This window comes from Carassius gibelio, chromosome B2 (assembly GCF_023724105.1).
Source record: "Carassius gibelio isolate Cgi1373 ecotype wild population from Czech Republic chromosome B2, carGib1.2-hapl.c, whole genome shotgun sequence".
Lineage (NCBI taxonomy): Eukaryota > Metazoa > Chordata > Actinopteri > Cypriniformes > Cyprinidae > Carassius > Carassius gibelio.
The window spans coordinates 1,438,733-1,459,205 of record NC_068397.1 but is presented as its reverse complement, the minus strand read 5'-3'; the positions used below and the strand labels follow the sequence as shown (position 1 = coordinate 1,459,205).

The following is a 20,473-nucleotide window of genomic DNA, read 5'->3' as shown; positions in this document are numbered from 1 at the left end:
GTGACTTATAACTTAAAAGAATGTAAAATTTGGGGAGTAAATTAGATTTAAGTCAATATATTGGATCCATGTATTCGGTTTTAAAGTTAAAGCAGCTTTCCTGCTGTCCCTGTCATTAATCAAACAGCAAAAGAAAAATACATCTGTTAAATAACGTAAAGAGATTTTTAACTTATTTATGATGATTATTTAGTAGTATTTCTCATTATGTCAAGCTTATTTGTATCTTTGTTCTGTTGCATTTACTGGTCCTGACTCCTGTTGCTTGCTCAAAATGTCAATTTTTGTTACTGTATGCTTGTGTAAGCTTTTATTTTCCTTTAATCCAGATGTTGATGTCTATCATTGTCTTTTGTTTAGGAAAGATGTTTATAATGACTTTTCCCAACAGTTTGGAGATGTAATCGTGTCACAGGACCACTGTAAGTGCTGATTTTTCTTAAGGCCAGTTTATATCTGCTGTACTTTATCAATTATGTCTGAGAGATTTTTCCATCTGTAAAGTTATATTACAGATCCACACCAGCCAATACCAGGTCAATTCCAAAGGAACACATACATGTTTGAGGTGAGGTTCTTTAATATACTTATTATGAAGTGAGACGGTTTAATAAAATTTGTGCTCTTGTTATTTAAGATATTGATTGATTTGTTTGCATACTGTATCTAATTTCAATAATTTTTCTCATAGCAGGAAAAAACACTTTGGAGAAAGTGATGAACTCTGCAAGTAAAGGAAAAAGCAGCCCTTCTTGGCTGAATTTTTTTTCTTCTTTTTTGTTTGTATACGTAGGTGGACACAGAGACTTGCGATTTGGTTGTGAAAAAAATGAAAAATCTGTTGTTTACTCACCATGTTGTTCCAAACTCATAAGACTTTCACTGTGTCTACACCAGACACGGATGGAGCAGTGCAACTGTTGCAACCGACCTTCATGACCTTTCTGAACCTTCTAACTTTTGGTTACATGGACTGTCACTGGAGGGAAGGAAACTTTCAGGTTTCATTATGAAATATCTTAATTTGTGTTTTACTCTAAAAGAGTGTAAGTAAAGGACAATTAGTCACATTGGCCTGTGGGGGTGTTGAAGGCCGTCTTCAATTCATCTCCATGTTGGATCCGCACGAGATGGTAAGTGTTGCGTAAATCTAATTTATTAAAAATGGAAGGCCCTTGTAGTGGCTTGAAAGCAGTGGCCATGAAAGAAACAGAGTATCGATTCCGAACTGTACATTTGTTGAGACCACAGTAATCAATATATGGCCTAATTTCCCAACAAAGAAGCAGCCTGCCCCAGCCGGGGAAGTCTAGGCATGGATGATCCCAGCTTCCAGGGATTCCTTAATGTAGGTATCCATTGATGTGTGCTTGGGGGAGGACAAGGAGAAGATCCTACCCCTGGGAGGGAAGGATACAGGGAATAGTTCAATGGCACAATCGTAGGGGTGGTGAGGTGGTAAGGAGGTGGCCCAGGACTTGCTGAACACTGCCTTTAACTAATTATAGGAACTGGGGACTCGAGACTGGTCAACAGATTCTTGAAACTCTGAACTAGGGGCTGAGGGAATCAGGCAGGAGAGATGGCAAGTGGAACCCCAGCTCAGAATAGTGCCAACGGAACAGTCGATCGAGTGATTATTTCTGCGCAGCCAGGGGTGGCCCGGGATAACAGGATGTTCGGGAGGAGTCAATCAGATAGTCTCCTCCTGCTAGTGTTGATGGGTGGTAAGTCAAAGGGACTGAGTGGCCTCTGTTACTCTGTCCAGTTCCAGAGGTTTGCCATTCAATGATGTAACTACCAAGGGATTTGGAAGAAGTTGGGTAGGGATCCCAAGATAGCCAAGGATAGAGCCAGGAAGTCGCCTGCAGTGCCAGAACTGATCATGGCCTGGATCAGATGCTGGTGACCTTCTCAGAATGGAGTGACTGGAACAGCTAGGATGGCATTAGTAGCAGGAGCTCTAATTTTCTCCATCACAGCCATCCTGTAGCTGGGTGGGGAGAACTGTTTACAGAGAGCTCAGAACAAGGGTAGCAAAAGTGGCAGTAGAGGGAATGTTGCATGAGGGAGAAACCCTGGAATGACCCAAATGCATGTCCTCCGGATAATCATGGGGCTGTTCAAGAGCCGTGTAATATGAACTGGAGACACAGACCTGCTCACAGGAACTTGGGACTGAGATGCCTTGCGGCGAGCCACCCTCCGCTCTTTTAGCAAGTGGCTAACTCATCGGGAAAGGGCTCAGGCAGCCCTCCCTGAAAGCATATCATCATCACCTCATCATTCCATCAGCTTTCTGCCATGATGGACCGAAACTTGATGGCAAAATCTGTGGTGCTGTGGGAGCCTTGATTAAGAGTAAGCAGTGTCTGAGAGAGGGATAAATATGTAAGCAATCTTGGAGTGGTCTGTGGGAAAACTTGAGGGCTGGAGCTCAAAGATCAGGGAGCATTGGGAAATGCAGAGGAAACCTTGGCAGGAACTAGGATCCCCAGCAAAGGGCTTAGGAGGTGGTAATCAAGGCTCTGCAACTAAAGTAGACCTGTTGCCACTTGGGGGTGAAGCAGAGGAAAGTGAAGCCGCCGGGAGCAGTTCAAAGAGCTGGCGGATGATACCGATCACATTGGCCAGGAGTTGAGAGTGTTTGATCATTAGCTCCTCCTGATGACTCAGAACAGCTTCATGGCACTATCTACCACTGAGCCACAGGAGTGGTAATATTGGACCCAAACAAAACACTTAAGGCAGTTTCCTAGGAAATGTAGATTTATTTTTAAACATCTTTGCAAGGAAAATACATCATAAGTTCTTCTCAGATTGAGGTATTAACTACAGCAAAAACAATGCAAAAACTACATGAGAAAATAAAAACTTCATGAGGAGAGAACACAAAACCAAAGAACAATTACAACCAAAGAAAGAAGCTCAGGATACCTTACTTGGGGTAGCTAGGGAGGCTTTAGTGAGACCAGGCAGGAAACACAAGGCACAGACTCAAAACCCGAGTGAGTAATCAAGGGAAAAAATACACAATTTAAATACACTGGAGAAAAAAAGGCACAGATGACCCGGATAATGCTAACAAGAACGATGAGGGAGAACTACGGCAGAGGAGAAAACCGGGAACCTTTATTATCCTAAACAATAAACATAGAGAGTTACGAAAATATTGGATGTGTGTTAGAATAATGGATTCAAGCATTTCTTCTAGCCTATTAGGCTCATAATTTTAATGAAAAAAAAAAAAAACAGATTCACTGACTGCTTTTAACTTAGGTAATTATCCATACAGTAATTTAGTTTTCATAAGCACTGTAAAATAGGGTTCATTTTTGTATTATTTATTTATTATTTTATTTATGTTTGTATGAAAAGGAGGAAATCCTAGAACTGCCCCTGCTGGACACAAGCTCATTCTCTCTCTCTTTTCCTGTTCATCACAGTCACCTTTTTGTTTTTCCTTTTGTAATCTAATAAACCTGATTTTGATCAGCAATTTTGTGTCATTTGTGTGTTTCTTCACTGAGCCCAGGTTATAACAGTAAATGTGTGTGTGTGTGTGTGTGTGTGTGTGTGTGTGTGTGTTAAGAGATGTGTCGAAACTAAACTCAGGAATGAGGAAGCTGTTTTACACACGTCTCTCAAACACAGAACCAGGAAACAGGAATCTCATGAGTTCAGGGAAAGAGAAAGTGAAAGTGTAGCTGAGCTGTTGTGTGTTTGTGACTCTGTATTTCTGCAGTAAAATGGCAGAAGCCAGATTTTCTCAGGATGAATTCTTGTGTTCAGTGTGTCTGGATCTCCTGAAGGATCCAGTGACCATCCAGTGTGGACACAGTTACTGTATGAGCTGTATTACTGACTGCTGGGATGAAGAGGATGAGAAGAGAGTCTACAGCTGTCCTCAGTGCAGACAGACCTTCAGTCCAAGACCTGCTTTATTTAAGAACGTGGTGTTTGCTGAAATGATGGAGAAACTGAAGAAGACTAAACTTCAAAGTGTGGTTCCTGCTGGAGCTGGAGATGTGGAGTGTGACGTCTGTACTGGAAGAAAATACAGAGCCGTCAAGTCCTGTCTGGTGTGTCTGGAGTCTTACTGTCAGAATCACCTTGAACAACATGAGAGTTGGTTTAAAGGAAAGAGACACAGTTTGATTGAAGCCACTGGACGACTGCAGGAGATGATCTGCCAGAAACATGAGAAGATCCTCGAGGTTTTCTGTCACAGTGATCAGAAGTTTATATGTGTGCTGTGTACAATGGATGAACATAAAAACCACTACACTGTATCAGCTGCAGCACAGAGGACAGAGAAACAGGTATTTAACACTAGACAATGATGACATATTGCTGACACTCGTTTCACATGTGTTTATATCAGAGATGTATAAAGTACTAGAGACCTATACTTGAGTAAAAGTACAAGTGCTCTATCAAAAAAGTGACTTGAGTAGAAGTTGAAGTGCTCTTTAAGCACCACACTTAAGTAGAAGTACTAAAGTATTCAACATTTTTTGTACTTAAGCATTGCAAGTAGTCTATTTTAAAATTTACTACTCAAGTACTGAAAGTAAAAGTAGAAGCATTGTGTTATGTAGCTATTAAAGAAAGTAGTCAAAAGTTTGAACATATTGTTTTTACTATTTCAAATGATTAACCTTAAGGACAATCAATTCCTTTGACTAACTTTTTGTAAACAAAAAACGGTTACAGGGTTAGTTCGCCCAATTAGCAAAATTATGTCATTAATAACTTACCCTCATGTTGTTTCAAACACGTAAGACCAGGGTTTAAGATATTTTAGATTTAGTCCGAGAGCTCTCAGTCCCTCCATTGAAACTGTGTGTACTGTATACTGTCCATGTCCAGAAAGGTAAGAAAAACATCATCAAAGTAGTGTGACATCAGAGGGTCCGTTAGAATATTTTGATGCATCAAAAATACATTTTGGTCCAAAAATAGCAAAAACTACGACTTTATTCAGCATTGTCTTCTCTTCCGTTTCTGTTGTAAAACAATTAAAAACAAAGCAGTTTTTGATATCCGGTTCGCGAACGAATCATTCGATGTAACCGGATCTTTTTGAACCAGTTCACCAAATCGAACTGAATCGTTTTAAACGGTTCGCGTCTCCAATACGCATTAATCCACAAATGACTTAAGCTGTTAACTTTTTTAATGTGTCTGACACTCCCTCTGAGTTCAAACAAACCAATATCCCGGAGTAATTAATTTACTCACACAGTGCACTGACTGAACTGATGTGAATAGAGAACTGAAGATGAACACCGAGCCGAGCCAGATAACGAACAACAGACTGACTCGTTCACGAGTCAAGAACCGTTTCTGTCAGACGCGTCCGATTCGTGAACTGAATTCTGTGTTAATGTTATGAGCCCAGGTAAACCGAAGGCTTGGAGGCTTGCAGTCAACGCCAATGACGCCATTACGTCGAGCGCAAAAGAATCGGTGAACTGTTTTCTTCAACTGTTTTATTGAATCGAACTGTCAGAAAGAACTACTTGTGATCCCGAGAACCGATGCAACCGGTTCTTCTTGACTCGTGAACGAGTCATTATCTGGCTCGGCTCGGTGTTAATCTCTCTCTTCACAGCAGTTCAGTCAGCACGCGTATCGCTTGATTCGTTCAATGATGTGCCAGCTTCATCAAATCTGCCATCTACAGTTCTGGCAGTGGTAATGTGGATTTGTAATGGAATGATTCGTACATTTTTATAATTGTAACGAGTAACGATGCAGCACATAAAAAAATATCGGAGTAAAAGTATTAAACTCAGCGAAAATATGTACTGAAGTAAAAGTGGAAGTAGGAGAAAAAAATAATACTCTAGTAAAGTACAGATACCGCCTTTTAGTACTTAAGTACAGTAGTGAACTAGTTCTACTTCGTTACTATACATCTCTGGTTTATATCAGCACCATATTAACAGCTTACAGCATTCACACTGTTCACCACAGCAGAAATGAACAACAGCTTTTAGCCATTTTTAGCTTCACTTTAGTCATTTATTTTCTTTCTAAAGCTGCAGCTTAATAACACAGAACACAGAAATCAGTGTGAAGCTCTACGTCTGTGTTTCACTTTTATGAAAGTTTAAAATTACACTTACTGTGTGAAAAAGGCCTTAACCTTCATGTTAATTAATGTATGATGGTGGTAAATGTTAGATCAATTCTTCTGGAGTTTTAATCTAGAACCATTTTCTTTGAGATTGACTATCATCTGTATGTCCTGCAGAAGCAGCTGAAGGAGACACAGAAGACGCTCCAGCAGAGAATCCAGCAGAGAGAGAAAGATCTCCAGCAGCTGAGAGAGACTGTGGAGTCTCATAAGGTGAGTCTGGAGAAGAAGAGAAGTTTGTCTCCGTCTCAGTTCAGACTCACTGAAGCTGAATCACTGTGTGTCCTAACAGCGCTCTGCACAGACAGCAGTGGAGGACAGTGAGAGGATCTTTACTGAGCTCATCCGCTCCATTGAGAGAAGCCGCTCTGAGCTGGTACGACTGATCAGAGATCAGGAAAAGACTGCAGTGAGTCCAGCTGAAGAACGACTGGAGCGACTGGAGCAGGAGATCAATGATCTGAGGAGGAGAGACGCTGAGCTGGAGCAGCTTTCACACACACAGGATCACATCCAGTTCCTGCAGGTAACACACATCTAGAAGAACAGGATCATAGTGGACCTGAGTGAAAGATATCTATAATGGTCGATCTAATCATACCTTTGAGCTGTTTCTCCTGATCAAATCTACTCAACTCTACAATGAGACTCCATTGATGTGCTTGAGTTATTAGATGGACATTTATGTTCTTAGCAGATGTTTTATCATCCAAATTGATTCCTAGAAAGTTCACAAACAGTAGAGAGTAAGTGGCAAATACTACAATCTGTAACTATGTGTCACAGTGTCTGGGTTGTGTTCCCTGGGTTTCCACTAGGTGTCCTCCTTTTCCACGGTGTCTGTCACCTTATCAGTTCCTGTTCCCTTATTTGGTCACCTTCCTCCTTGTTTGAGTTAATTGTTCCCTCATCATCCTTCTGTGTATTTATACCCGGTCTGTCTGAGTCTGTGTCACGGAGTCCTTGTCTTATGTGTGATACTATTCATAGTCTCCTCTTACCGTGTGTTCTTGTTTTGTTTTTCATGTTTATTGGATATTCTGGTTTTGACCCTGCCTGAACTGTTTACCCTTTTGGATTGCCCCTCAATAAACCGCTTACCTGCACTTGGATCTCTCCTGTGTTTCCTGTATCGCCGAACGTGACAGAAGGACTCCGTCACCCTGAGATCCAGCGGTATGTCGTTGACGCTTCTTCCCCAGCCACCGAGCGGGAGAGAAGCAATCAGTTTGAGGGAACCCACCTGGTCGTGTTACGCGGGACCAGGGGAGGTCGCCGAAGAGGAGGTGGGCGAGAGGAAGCTCATCATCGCTCTCCACCATGGCCCCCCTTCGACTCGGGGTTCATGTGGGAGGGACCAGAGCCGCCGTCTCACCATGGCAGAAGGAGAAAGCCAGCACCACTGCCCATGATGGCCGCATCCTAGATCCTAGAGATTCCCAAGACGGTTCACGTCATGGCTGCAAGATGGCCCAAGATGGCCGCCAGCCCAGGGCCACAGCACCGGGTGGTCGCCAGCCCAGTACCACAGCACAAGATGGCCGCTAACCCAGCGCCAATGCCCAAGCTGGCCACCGATCCAGCACCACAACCCAAGATGGCTGCCAGCCCAGTACCACAGCACAAGATGGCCGCTAACCCAGCGCCAATGCCCAAGATGGCCACTGGTCCAGAGCCACAGCACAAGATGGCCGCCAGTCCAGCGCCACAGCACAAGATGGCTGTCAGCCCAGCGCCACAGTACAAGATGGACGCTAACCCAGCGCCAATGCCCAAATTGGCCACCGGTCAAGCGCTACAGCACAAGATGCTCGCTGGTAAGAACACCAGGGGATTACCAGAGCTTTGTCGTTCCGCTGGTCTGGCCGCACGGAGGTCTGATCCGCCCTGGAGGGCTTCCGCCTTGACCACATGGTTGTGGTGGTCTTCTGCTCCGCCCTGGGGGACTCTTGCCTCAACCACAGGGGTGTGGTGGTCTTCTGCTCCGCCCTGGGGGAATCCGGCATCGACCACAAGGACGTGGTGGTCTTCTGCTCCACCCTGGGAGGCTTCTGCCCGGACCACACGGTTGTGGTGGTCTTCTGCTCCGCCCTGGGGGACTCCGACGTCGACCACAAGGATGTGGTGGTCTTCCGCTCCGCCCTGGGGGACTCTGGCATCGACCACAAGGACGTGGTGGTCTTCTACTCCACCCTGGGGGGCTTCCGCCCTGACCACACAGTTTTGGTGGTCTTCTGCTCTGCCCTGGGGGACTCCAGTCTCCACCTCACGGACGTGGTGGTCTTCTGCTCCGCCCTGGAGGGGCTTCATGTTGTTGTTTGTTTTTTGTTTTGTGTGTTCAATCCTGTCCCTGTTCCCCTCTGTTAGCCTCCCCCTGAACCTCCTCCGGTCCTCCTCCATCCTGGTCTCCCTGTTTTGTGTTTACATTCTGGTGCCTGTTCCCCATGTTTTTCTTTTCTGTAAGTGTACAGGGACAGGTCATTCTGAGTCATGGTTGTAATGTCAGTGCCGGTGTTGTGATCCTTCTCGGGCCTAAATATAAAGGATTACCATTAAGTGTTTTTGAATTAGTTCCGGGTCGAATGTGTGTTGATGTTACTATTCACGGCTCTAACTTTTCACTTTTAAATATTTATGCTGCCAATAACGGTTCAGAATGAACAAATTTTTTCAGAAAATAGTTGCTCTTAGTGACATTTCTCAAGATAGGATGATTGTTTTTACTGGGGATTTTAATTGTACCATAGATCACACATTAGATAGGAACCATGAGGAGCCCCACAGTCAATCTGCAGATGTACTTAAAACATTGATAAATTATCATAACCTTGTGGATACTTAGAGACTTTCCCCCAAACTAAACTGTATACTTGGGTTTAAGTTAATTCTGATATGGTATATGGAGCCAGGCTTGATATAATTTATGTGCAGAAAAATGTCAGGGCTAAATTTTTTAATGGTTGTATTTCTCCTACTCCCTTATCTGATCCCTTTTATATGTCTGTTGAGGTTGCCACTGCACATAGCACTACTAAGTACTTTATTTAGAAATTTAGTAGCAAACTTTTACAAGTTCAATATTTTGTGAACTCTTTTACACTTTTTTAGGAGAGCAAGTTTTTTTTGGCAAGGTGCAAGTTAAACTTTTTTGTCAGAATTATACTGCCTTCAATAAAAGCATTCAAGGGAGTAAGATGAGACAGTTTGAACAGGACTTTCTTCACATTGATGTTGAGGAAGATGGTGCTGTTGCCGCTGAAATGTTGAAAAATAACAAGTTTCTTTTACGGAATTTTCTAGAAGAAAGGGCCCAAGAGGCACTTGTCCATACTAAGTTTCTATCTTACTCCATTTTGTACCAACAATATAAGAGTAATTGGAACCATTTGATATAGGGGGTGGAGATGGGTAGGTTTAGGGGTGGGAATAGGATCCAGAGGGTGGAGATGGGTAGGTTTAGGGGTGGGAATAGGATCCAAAGGGGGGAGATGGGTAGGTTTAGGGGTGGGAATAGGATCCAGAGTGTTCTTGTTTTGTTTTTCATGTTTATTGGATATTCTGGTTTTGACCCTGCCTGAACTGTTTACCCTTTTGGATTGCCCCTCAATAAACCGCTTACCTGCACTTGGATCTCTCCTGTGTTTCCTGTATCGCCGAACGTGACAGAAGGACTCCGTCACCCTGAGATCCAGCGGTATGTCGTTGACGCTTCTTCCCCAGCCACCGAGCGGGAGAGAAGCAATCAGTTTGAGGGAACCCACCTGGTCGTGTTACGCGGGACCAGGGGAGGTCGCCGAAGAGGAGGTGGGCGAGAGGAAGCTCAGCATCGCTCTCCACCATGGCCCCCCTTCGACTCGGGGTTCATGTGGGAGGGACCAGAGCCGCCGTCTCACCATGGCAGAAGGAGAAAGCCAGCACCACTGCCCATGATGGCCGCATCCTAGATCCTAGAGATTCCCAAGACGGTTCACGTCATGGCTGCAAGATGGCCCAAGATGGCCGCCAGCCCAGGGCCACAGCACCGGGTGGTCGCCAGCCCAGTACCACAGCACAAGATGGCCGCTAACCCAGCGCCAATGCCCAAGCTGGCCACCGATCCAGCACCACAACCCAAGATGGCTGCCAGCCCAGTACCACAGCACAAGATGGCCGCTAACCCAGCGCCAATGCCCAAGATGGCCACTGGTCCAGAGCCACAGCACAAGATGGCCGCCAGTCCAGCGCCACAGCACAAGATGGCTGTCAGCCCAGCGCCACAGTACAAGATGGACGCTAACCCAGCGCCAATGCCCAAATTGGCCACCGGTCAAGCGCTACAGCACAAGATGCTCGCTGGTAAGAACACCAGGGGATTACCAGAGCTTTGTCGTTCCGCTGGTCTGGCCGCACGGAGGTCTGATCCGCCCTGGAGGGCTTCCGCCTTGACCACATGGTTGTGGTGGTCTTCTGCTCCGCCCTGGGGGACTCTTGCCTCAACCACAGGGGTGTGGTGGTCTTCTGCTCCGCCCTGGGGGAATCCGGCATCGACCACAAGGACGTGGTGGTCTTCTGCTCCACCCTGGGAGGCTTCTGCCCGGACCACACGGTTGTGGTGGTCTTCTGCTCCGCCCTGGGGGACTCCGACGTCGACCACAAGGATGTGGTGGTCTTCCGCTCCGCCCTGGGGGACTCTGGCATCGACCACAAGGACGTGGTGGTCTTCTACTCCACCCTGGGGGGCTTCCGCCCTGACCACACAGTTTTGGTGGTCTTCTGCTCTGCCCTGGGGGACTCCAGTCTCCACCTCACGGACGTGGTGGTCTTCTGCTCCGCCCTGGAGGGGCTTCATGTTGTTGTTTGTTTTTTGTTTTGTGTGTTCAATCCTGTCCCTGTTCCCCTCTGTTAGCCTCCCCCTGAACCTCCTCCGGTCCTCCTCCCTCCTGGTCTCCCTGTTTTGTGTTTACATTCTGGTGCCTGTTCCCCATGTTTTTCTTTTCTGTAAGTGTACAGGGACAGGTCATTCTGAGTCATGGTTGTAATGTCAGTGCCGGTGTTGTGATCCTTCTCGGGCCTAAATATAAAGGATTACCATTAAGTGTTTTTGAATTAGTTCCGGGTCGAATGTGTGTTGATGTTACTATTCACGGCTCTAACTTTTCACTTTTAAATATTTATGCTGCCAATAACGGTTCAGAATGAACAAATTTTTTCAGAAAATAGTTGCTCTTAGTGACATTTCTCAAGATAGGATGATTGTTTTTACTGGGGATTTTAATTGTACCATAGATCACACATTAGATAGGAACCATGAGGAGCCCCACAGTCAATCTGCAGATGTACTTAAAACATTGATAAATTATCATAACCTTGTGGATACTTAGAGACTTTCCCCCAAACTAAACTGTATACTTGGGTTTAAGTTAATTCTGATATGGTATATGGAGCCAGGCTTGATATAATTTATGTGCAGAAAAATGTCAGAGCTAAATTTTTTAATGGTTGTATTTCTCCTACTCCCTTATCTGATCCCTTTTATATGTCTGTTGAGGTTGCCACTGCACATAGCACTACTAAGTACTTTATTTAGAAATTTAGTAGCAAACTTTTACAAGTTCAATATTTTGTGAACTCTTTTACACTTTTTTAGGAGAGCAAGTTTTTTTTGGCAAGGTGCAAGTTAAACTTTTTTGTCAGAATTATACTGCCTTCAATAAAAGCATTCAAGGGAGTAAGATGAGACAGTTTGAACAGGACTTTCTTCACATTGATGTTGAGGAAGATGGTGCTGTTGCCGCTGAAATGTTGAAAAATAACAAGTTTCTTTTACGGAATTTTCTAGAAGAAAGGGCCCAAGAGGCACTTGTCCATACTAAGTTTCTATCTTACTCCATTTTGTACCAACAATATAAGAGTAATTGGAACCATTTGATATAGGGGGTGGAGATGGGTAGGTTTAGGGGTGGGAATAGGATCCAGAGGGTGGAGATGGGTAGGTTTAGGGGTGGGAATAGGATCCAAAGGGGGGAGATGGGTAGGTTTAGGGGTGGGAATAGGATCCAGAGGGTGGAGATGGATAGATTTAGGTATTTGTAAAGTGGGAGGAGTTGGATTTCGAGTTGGAGTTGGTGCACGACTGTAATACCAGTAATACCAATATCAGAAAAGTTCTGTTAGTCCTGTAACATATTTGTACTTTCGTTACCAAAAAATGTTGTTACTAATGTTTCCTTACATATTTGTACTTACCCATACCATTGTGTTTGTTTTTACATATGTGTAGTTACACAAACATTACAGCTGTAGATACTATGTTCCAATGTGTACTTAAACTGTGGTTACTTAATATGTTCACATTAAGTTACAATGCAAGTACACAGATATCAGGGACACTTAATATAAAGTGGGACCACATCTTTATTATTGCAAAAAAAAGCTTACATTAATGTATCTTTTTATTCGATTAGGCAGCCATGTTGCCAAGTTATTTCATACCCCTTTGTTTGAAGTGTGGTCCCGAAAAATCTTTGTTTGAATGGCTGTCTAGCCCTTCCCCTGCCCCTCCAACCAAAAGAGAATTGAGACATCCCTACCCCTTCACGTGAACGTGCAAAATGGAGGGGTTGGCGAAAGGGGAACGGCTGTGGGATTGGGCCTAAAAATCAGTGAAGACATATCTGATGTTCCTGCAGGTTACTGAGTGAAGTGTGGAGCTGATGACTTTGATTTCTGTTTTCTGTAGAGTTTCCAGTCTCTCTCAGCACCTCCGGAATCCACAGACGTAAATGATGATATCTTCAGTTCTCTCATCTCTTTTGATGATCTGAGAAAATCTGTCCATCAGCTGAGAGACAAACTGGACAATTTCTGCAAAGAGGAGCTCAAGAAGATCTCAGACAGAGGTAAAGTCCTGGAGATTTATCTACTCTTAGAAACAAGTCCATCATCATCTCATATCAGGGAGAACTTCATATAAGAATTGTCTTAGGAATAGATACAGGATCATGAGAATCACACTGTTCATGTCTGTTTATTTCCACAGCCACATTCACCAACATTGATCACTGGACCAGGAAGGACTTCCTACAATGTAAGCCAGTAAGAAAACCAGCAGAAAAACTATCTGAGTGTTCATGTTCTTCCTGTAGATGGTGAAAGAAGAGTTTTATAACTGATGATGTAAATGATGATGTTCACAGATATCTGTTCTTCTGTACTGAGACACTGATGATACACTGAACATGAAGAGTTCAGATACATAAAAAAGATCAAACAGAGTCATCATTTCTGATTTGTATGTGTTTTATCTCCATCAGATTCCCATCTGCTCACTCTGGATCTGAACACAGTGAATAAATACCTCCGTCTGTCTGAGAACAACAGAGTGATTACTACCACTAAAACAGTTCAGTCGTATCCTGATCATCAAGACAGATTTGATTATTTTCAGCAGTTGTTGTGTAGAGAGAGTGTGTGTGGACGCTGTTACTGGGAGCTGCAGTGGAGTGGAGATTATTTGCGTTTATCAGTGTCATATAAGAGCATCAGCAGGAAGGGACGGGGTAATGAATGTTTGTTTGGATCTAATGATCAATCCTGGTGTTTGATCTGTTCTCCTGACAGTTACTCATTCATACACAATAACAAAGAGACTGTTCTCCCTCTAGAGTCCATCAGCAGTAGAATAGGAGTGTACGTGGATCACAGTGCAGGAACTCTGTCCTTCTACAGCGTCTCCAGAAACACAATGAGCCTCATCCACACAGTCCAGACCACATTCACTCAGCCGATCTATCCTGGGTTTGGGTTTAATAGTGGATTGTTTATTCTTTGGCCTGGATCAGTGAAACTGTGTTGATGAAGCAGAATAGACTGACGAGAGATTCTACACATAATGCCTCGAGCTGCATGATAAATCTGTAACAGTGAGAAGTGATAGAATCTCTTCATATATTTTCACTACATTATGTTTTTATTAACAAAGTTCGGGAAGAGTGCATCACTACTTAGCCTAGTTAACATAAGTGGAGTGCACTTCAGTTAATCAACACCAATATGTATAAAGTATACAGCTGACTTACCTCTATCCATTATCAGCATTTTGGTTCGCGCGTCTGCTACTGTGTCTCAAAGACAAACCCCCTCTACGATATGATACAGACTCTCCTCAGGTCACATCACCACAACCAGCCAGCCCTAGGACTATTACTCCCCCGTGTAGCACCGCAATCAAGCCCCAGGCCCCATCTCACGGGTGCTGTACGGCTCGAGCAGCCATTCACATCCCAAGATGCCTAAGCATACCCTCACCACCTCCGTCGAGAACCCCAAGTGACTCAACAGTGTCCTCCTACCGCTCGGCCAGGACAACGAATCCGCCCATAGGGAAGTGGAGCATGTTGAGCCTGAGACAAGGGCTGACCAAATCCGATGTCCAGCCTATTATATGACTTGTACACAAATCTAACTTCTCTCCCGAGTCTAACCCAACTCTAAACCCCAAAGATTCTAGCAATAGCTAGGTCAACTCATCTGTTAATCACAGCCCCTCTGCCAGCCACTGTCAGTTCTGGGCCCACAGCCCAAGCAAGCGCTTGGCTGCACTGTCAAACACAGCACTGCCCCAAGTTCCCTTCAGCTCTTTCCTCCAAGTTAAATCACAATACTTGCTCTTCGCCACTACACCAATTCCCGCCCCACCATACGACACTGCCTCAGATACTCCCCAAGTGGCTCAGAACCGAGTGCAAATATTAGCAGGTGTGGATGTTAGTCTTTTTTCACTTCTTTCCCTCTTGCCCACTTCCGACTTAAACTGTAAAATAGACTGGTGGGATTTCTCAGTCACATTAAAAAACCCAAGTCTCCTTTCATCGACGACTACTTTCTTTTTCTGAGTTCACTATTGCATTCTGTCAGTTCGCAGAGATCATTTGTTCAGCCTTCCCCACATAGGTGACGCAAACTCAATGATTACTTATCAATCATAGCCACGCTCGCATTGTCCTATGGAGGGGGCATTTCAGAGAGAGAGAAGTGTGTGTGTGTGTGATCCTGCATCCATGTGTCTCTATACAAACGTAAGTTTGTACTTAAGTTACTTAAATAGTGATATTACCCCCTTATTGCTGATGAATATAATGTAGAAATTCAGTATCTAAGCTATTTTATTAATAAAAGTCATGTGGCAGGGTCCACGACAAGTTTGAGTCCTCCTGAATGTTTGGTATGTGTGCGCAGCATTATTTTCAACCTCACAAACCATGATAATAGAAATGATTTTATCAGGCCACACATAAAATCCTATGAATTATTATAAAAATGACATTTGATTACAATAATAGTTCAGCTTAATAGTTTCCCCTGTGAGATAAAGTTAAAATATTAATATGTTATATTAATAATACTTCATTAACACTGTTATTATCCCTTTTACAGTATTATTAATAAGTCAAAAACCAATAAGATTTTTTTTTTTCACCATGTTTCCAGTTCTCTTCCTCAGGTCCAAAAGAAATGTAAAAAATCTGCAAACTAAAAACTCTAATTACTTTTGTGATCTATCTTATTTTCAAAAGGGAAATACTGACATGGATGTTGCCACAGTGTCTGGTTTGTGTTCCCTGGGTAACCACTAGATGTCCTCCTTCCCCACGGTGTCTGTCACTTCCTGAATTACATTCCCCACGATCTCTGTCTCCTCATTGCAATCAGCTGTCACTGGTCATTAATCATTGCACTCAGCCAATTCCCCATTAGCATTTTCATTTGCCTGTGTATTTATACCCTCTGTTTTAGTATGTGTCACAGAGTCCTTGTAGTTTTCACGCTACTTCTAGTCCGGTCCTTGCCTGATTGTTTTGTGTTAGTTCATGTTTGGATTGCTACTCTGGTTTTGACCCCTGCCTGGACTGGATAACGACTTGGATTACCCCAATAAAAGACATACCTGCACTTGGATCTCTCTCTCCCTGTGTTTTCCTGTGTCCCGATCATGACAGAAGCACTCCGTCACACAAGAAATCCAGCGGTATGTCTGTTGATGTTTCTTTCCCAGCCACCGAGCGGGAGAGAAGGAGTCGGTTTGAGGGAACCGAAAACAGGGTCATGTTTTCGCGGGACCAGGGGAGGTCGCCGAGGAGTGAGTGGTCGAGAGGAGGTTCATTATCGCTCTCCATCATGGCCCCCCTTCGACTCGTGTGGGACGGATCAGAGCCGCCGTCTCACCATGGCGGATGGAGAAGGGAGAGGAAGCGCATGTCTGCCGAGCCAGCGCCACTACCCATGATGGCCACAAGTCCCGCGCCACTGCACAAGATGGCCGCCAGCCCAGCGCCATTAGGCAAGATGGACGCCAGCCCAACGGCACAGCACAAGATGGCTGCCAGCCCAGAGCCACTGCACAGAATGGCCGCCGGCCCAGCGCCGCTGCCCAGAATGGCCACCAGCCCAGCACCACTGCCCATGATGGCTGCAGGTCCAGCGACACTGCACAAGATGGCCGCCAGCCCAGTGCCACGAGGCAAGATGGACGCCAGCCCAGCACCACAGCACAAAGTGGTCACCAGCCCAATGCCACGATGCAAGATGGCCACCAACCCAGCCCAAGATGGCCGCTGAAACGTTTTTTGATTATTTTTCTATGCTGTCCAAAATCCTAGAGATTCCCAGGAGTGTTCACATCACGTCTGCTGAGCCAGCGCCACAGTACAAGATGGGCACCAACCCAGCGCCACTGCACAAGGTGGCCGCCAGCCCAGAGCCACTGCAGAGGATGGCAGCTACAGTGGGCTTTCTAGAGTCGAGTCAGGTCCCCGTTGACTTTCCAGAGTTGAGTCAGGTCCCCATTGACCCTCCAGAGTCGAGTCATGTTCCCATTGACCCTCCAGAGTCGAGTCAGGTTCCAGTTGACTCTCCAGAGTCGAGCCAGGTGCTCATGGACCCTCCAGAGTCAGGGTTAGTCACCATTGACCTTCCAGAGTCAGGGCTAGTCACCATTGACCTTCCAGAGTCAGGGCTAGTCACCGTTGACCTTCCAGAGTCAGGGCTAGTCACCGTTGACCTTCCAGAGTCAGGGCTAGTGACCGTTGACACTCCAGAGTCAAGCCAAGTCACCGGTGAAATTCATGGACCAAGGCAAATCACCAGTGTTCTCCATGGGCAAGGTCAAGTCACCGACTATCTTCATGGGCAAAGTCAAGTCACCATTGATCTTCATGAACAAATGCAAGTCACCAATGATCTTCATGAACAAAGGCAAGTTACCATTGATCTTCATGAACAAATGCAAGTCACCAATGATCTTCATGAACAAATGCAAGTCACCAATAATCTTAATGAGCAGAGTCAGGCCACCAATGATCTTCATGAGCAGAGTCAAGTCAGCATTGATCTTCTGGAATCCAGTTTAAACACCATGGGATTACCAGAGCCCCCCCACGTCTCTGCTGAACTATCAGAGCCTCTCCACGTCTCTGCTGAACTACTAGAGCCTCTCCTCATCTCGGCTGGACTACCAGAGTCTCTCCTTGCCTCTGCGGAACTTCCAGAGCCTCATCACATCTCAGCCGAACTCTCTGAGCGCTCGACTGATCCTGTCGTGGCCACGGAGGCTACCCTTAACTTGTTCATGTTCTCTGTTTCAGACTTGCCTAACCAGACTTGCTCTCCTGTCAATTCGATCCCACTGTGATAGTGTTCTGCATTGCCCTGGTGGGCTTCTGTCTCGACTGTGCGGATGTGGTGGTCTTCTGCTCCACCCTGGGGGGCTTCTGTCTCGACCACACGGATGTGGTGGTCTTCTGCTCCGCCCTGGGGTGCTTCTGTCTCGACCACACGGACGTGGTGGTCTTCTGCTCCCCCCGGGTGGGCCTCTGTCTCGACCACACGGATATGGTGGTCTTCTGCTCCGCCCTGGTGGGCTTCTGTCTCTACCACACAGACGTGGTGATCCTCTGTGCCGCCCGGATGGGCCTCTGTCTCGACCACACGGATATGGTGGTCTTCTGCTCCACCCTGGAATCCTGCCCGGTCGGCACTGTCCTGGGTCCCTGAACACCCTGACCCACCCTGGTCTCCTGTTGTGTTGTTGTTTTTTGTTCACTTCCTGTCTCTGTTCCCCTTTGTGACCTGGCCCTCCGTCCCTCCCCCTGATCCTCCGCCAGTCCACCTCCCTCCTGGGCTCCCTGTTTTTGTAATGTTTTTTTTAAATGCACTAAAAATCTATTTAAATATCAGTGGTATGTAGTATACTTTTGCAATTTTGCGGAAGTACTAATGAAGAAGAAATATAGTTTTAATTAATGTATTTATAGTGTATAACAATTTGGTTTAGCATAAAATAATAAGAATGTACTACAAATGTACTTGCTTGCATTGAGGTATTTTTAGTGCGTTCAAGTACACTTTACTTTTACCTGGGAACATCTGTACCTTCAGCCTGCTGAATGAGCCGCAGGGTCCCGTCGGGTTTTCCGTGTCATACTCTCTTGTCCAGATCTTGAGCCGGCCATTAATGTGGCCGCTGATGTAGAGGAGAACTGGAGACACTGAATCCCCATCTGGAGTAGAGAACCCTGCTAGGAATAGGAATGTTGTCCCATTCTTGTCTAATACTGGCTTCCAGTTGCTCAACTGTCTTGTCACAAACAGAAACGTAATGAAATTTATAGTTCCGAACAGAATCGAAAATTTGAATTGCCCATTAACTGGTTAATAACGTTATTTTATCATTCCACTTAATATTTTAAATTTGCTGTCAACGAATCATGAATTGCAGTAGTAACCTACAGTATATGCAAATGTGACGCTGAAGCCAGCGAGTAAAATGTCTGCTCAGAAAACAGAAAAACTATAGGCTTACATTAAAAGGAATATAGGCATATAAACTAAATATATGTCAGTTAAATCATTTTGACAGATTAAAGAAATGAAAGGAAAAATTTGCTAAATTACGGTTCATTGTGGCACATTCCAAAGTTTTCGGAAAGGAAAATGAAACAGCAGAGAGAAGTTTTCTTTATTTTGCAAAAGCTTTACAGTTTTAATTATTTTGCAAAAGCTTGAGAGCTTTGAATAATGTCTTGCTTCTGTATAACCAATCAGCTTTGGTATGACCATCGCGCTGACACAACATTATTTTGCTATATTGAAGCCTGTACATTGACAAAATAAAATAGCTACAATTAAAGAAACAAATAAAAAGTTACACTGCTCCGTTGTACAACATGTTGCATTCAGCATGACCGCGCCTCACTCTGCCACTAAAGCTGATGTGAAGGATTCTGTATGTCGATCAAAGTACAAACACTATATAATAAATAATACTTTAGCATCCAGATACTTTGTGAACATGTGAAAGTGTCGATAGATTTATTTATTTATTTTTAGTAGCCTACATTTGGCCAAAATCTAGAAAAGATGATGCGGGTTATAGACTAATGTTAGATCTCTATTTTTTCTTTTTCTTTTTGAGTAAAGAAAACGCTGTAATTTATTATTATTACATTACTATTATTGTAAGGAGTGCAATTTAAGTTTATAATTAATGTTCTATAATTTTAAATAAGATCTAAAAGTAATATCGTGAGAAAAGAGAGCTCCAATTAGAATCGCGGGAGAGAATAGTCTGCGCGCAGTTATGAGAGGTAGAGACTCACACTGTGTAATCATATGTGGCTAATTCCTGATGTACACCTCTATATTATGGAGTTTCTTTTGTGTCTTTTTTATTCAAACAAACATATTGTGTTTGAGAGTTAAATTAATTATTTTGTAATTAAAAAATATATATATATGGGAAAAAAAAGTCTTCTTAAGGCTCAAAAATAAAGAAGTTGATATCAGAATTATTTGCAGTGCCTGTAAATTTTTCTTCAAGAACTTTCATCCCAAACCCACACATTTTGCTCTCTTTTCTGCTGTCTTTTTTGCGGGTCAAAATATTTTTCTTGCGAGGTAAATAGGTTTGCAAGCTGAAAAGTTTTGCAAGTTGAAAAGTTTTGCGAATTGAAAAGTTTTGTTTGCACGTGAAGCTGTAGCTCAGTGGGCTGTCTCTTCCAACCAGGATGAAAGACGTTTTTCTATTGGTCACCCTCGATTGAAGTGACAAGTTTGCCACGCCCACTACAGTTTCCCGCCGCTGCTGCTGCCACCGAGAAGATAAGAGAAGCGAAGCGAGAATGGCGAGCAGCAGGTCGTTTACTGGGTTACATAACTAATTTAATATCATAAACGCAGTGACAAGTGAACTGAATGATTCAATCTTCTTATGCTGTCCCATTTAAATACTAAATGTTGGCTAGACCAGTCTGTAGTTAGTTTTACCGTTGACTAGATTTTATTAACGTTAGC

At 44.2% G+C, this 20,473-nt stretch overlaps 1 protein-coding gene and 1 long non-coding RNA gene across 2 annotated transcripts in view; one reads left to right on the top strand and one right to left on the bottom strand.

Annotated features, from left to right (window-relative positions):
* LOC127950469 (uncharacterized) overlaps window positions 1–4,258 on the bottom strand; it is a 92,643-nt gene extending 88,385 nt beyond the window's left edge. The window contains exon 1 of the long non-coding RNA XR_008152470.1: window positions 4,113–4,258. This is a non-coding gene — a long non-coding RNA (uncharacterized LOC127950469). The remainder of the gene's footprint in view (window positions 1–4,112) is intronic.
* Window positions 3,680–15,330, top strand: LOC127950442 (tripartite motif-containing protein 16-like). The gene is made up of 6 exons (XM_052547500.1): window positions 3,680–4,322; window positions 6,263–6,358; window positions 6,438–6,671; window positions 12,864–13,023; window positions 13,164–13,211; window positions 13,438–15,330. Exons 1-6 carry the CDS (start codon window positions 3,750–3,752, stop codon window positions 13,977–13,979), a joined length of 1,653 nt encoding a protein of 550 aa, XP_052403460.1. The 5' UTR covers window positions 3,680–3,749; the 3' UTR covers window positions 13,980–15,330.
* Window positions 15,331–20,473: the final 5,143 nt, after the last annotated feature.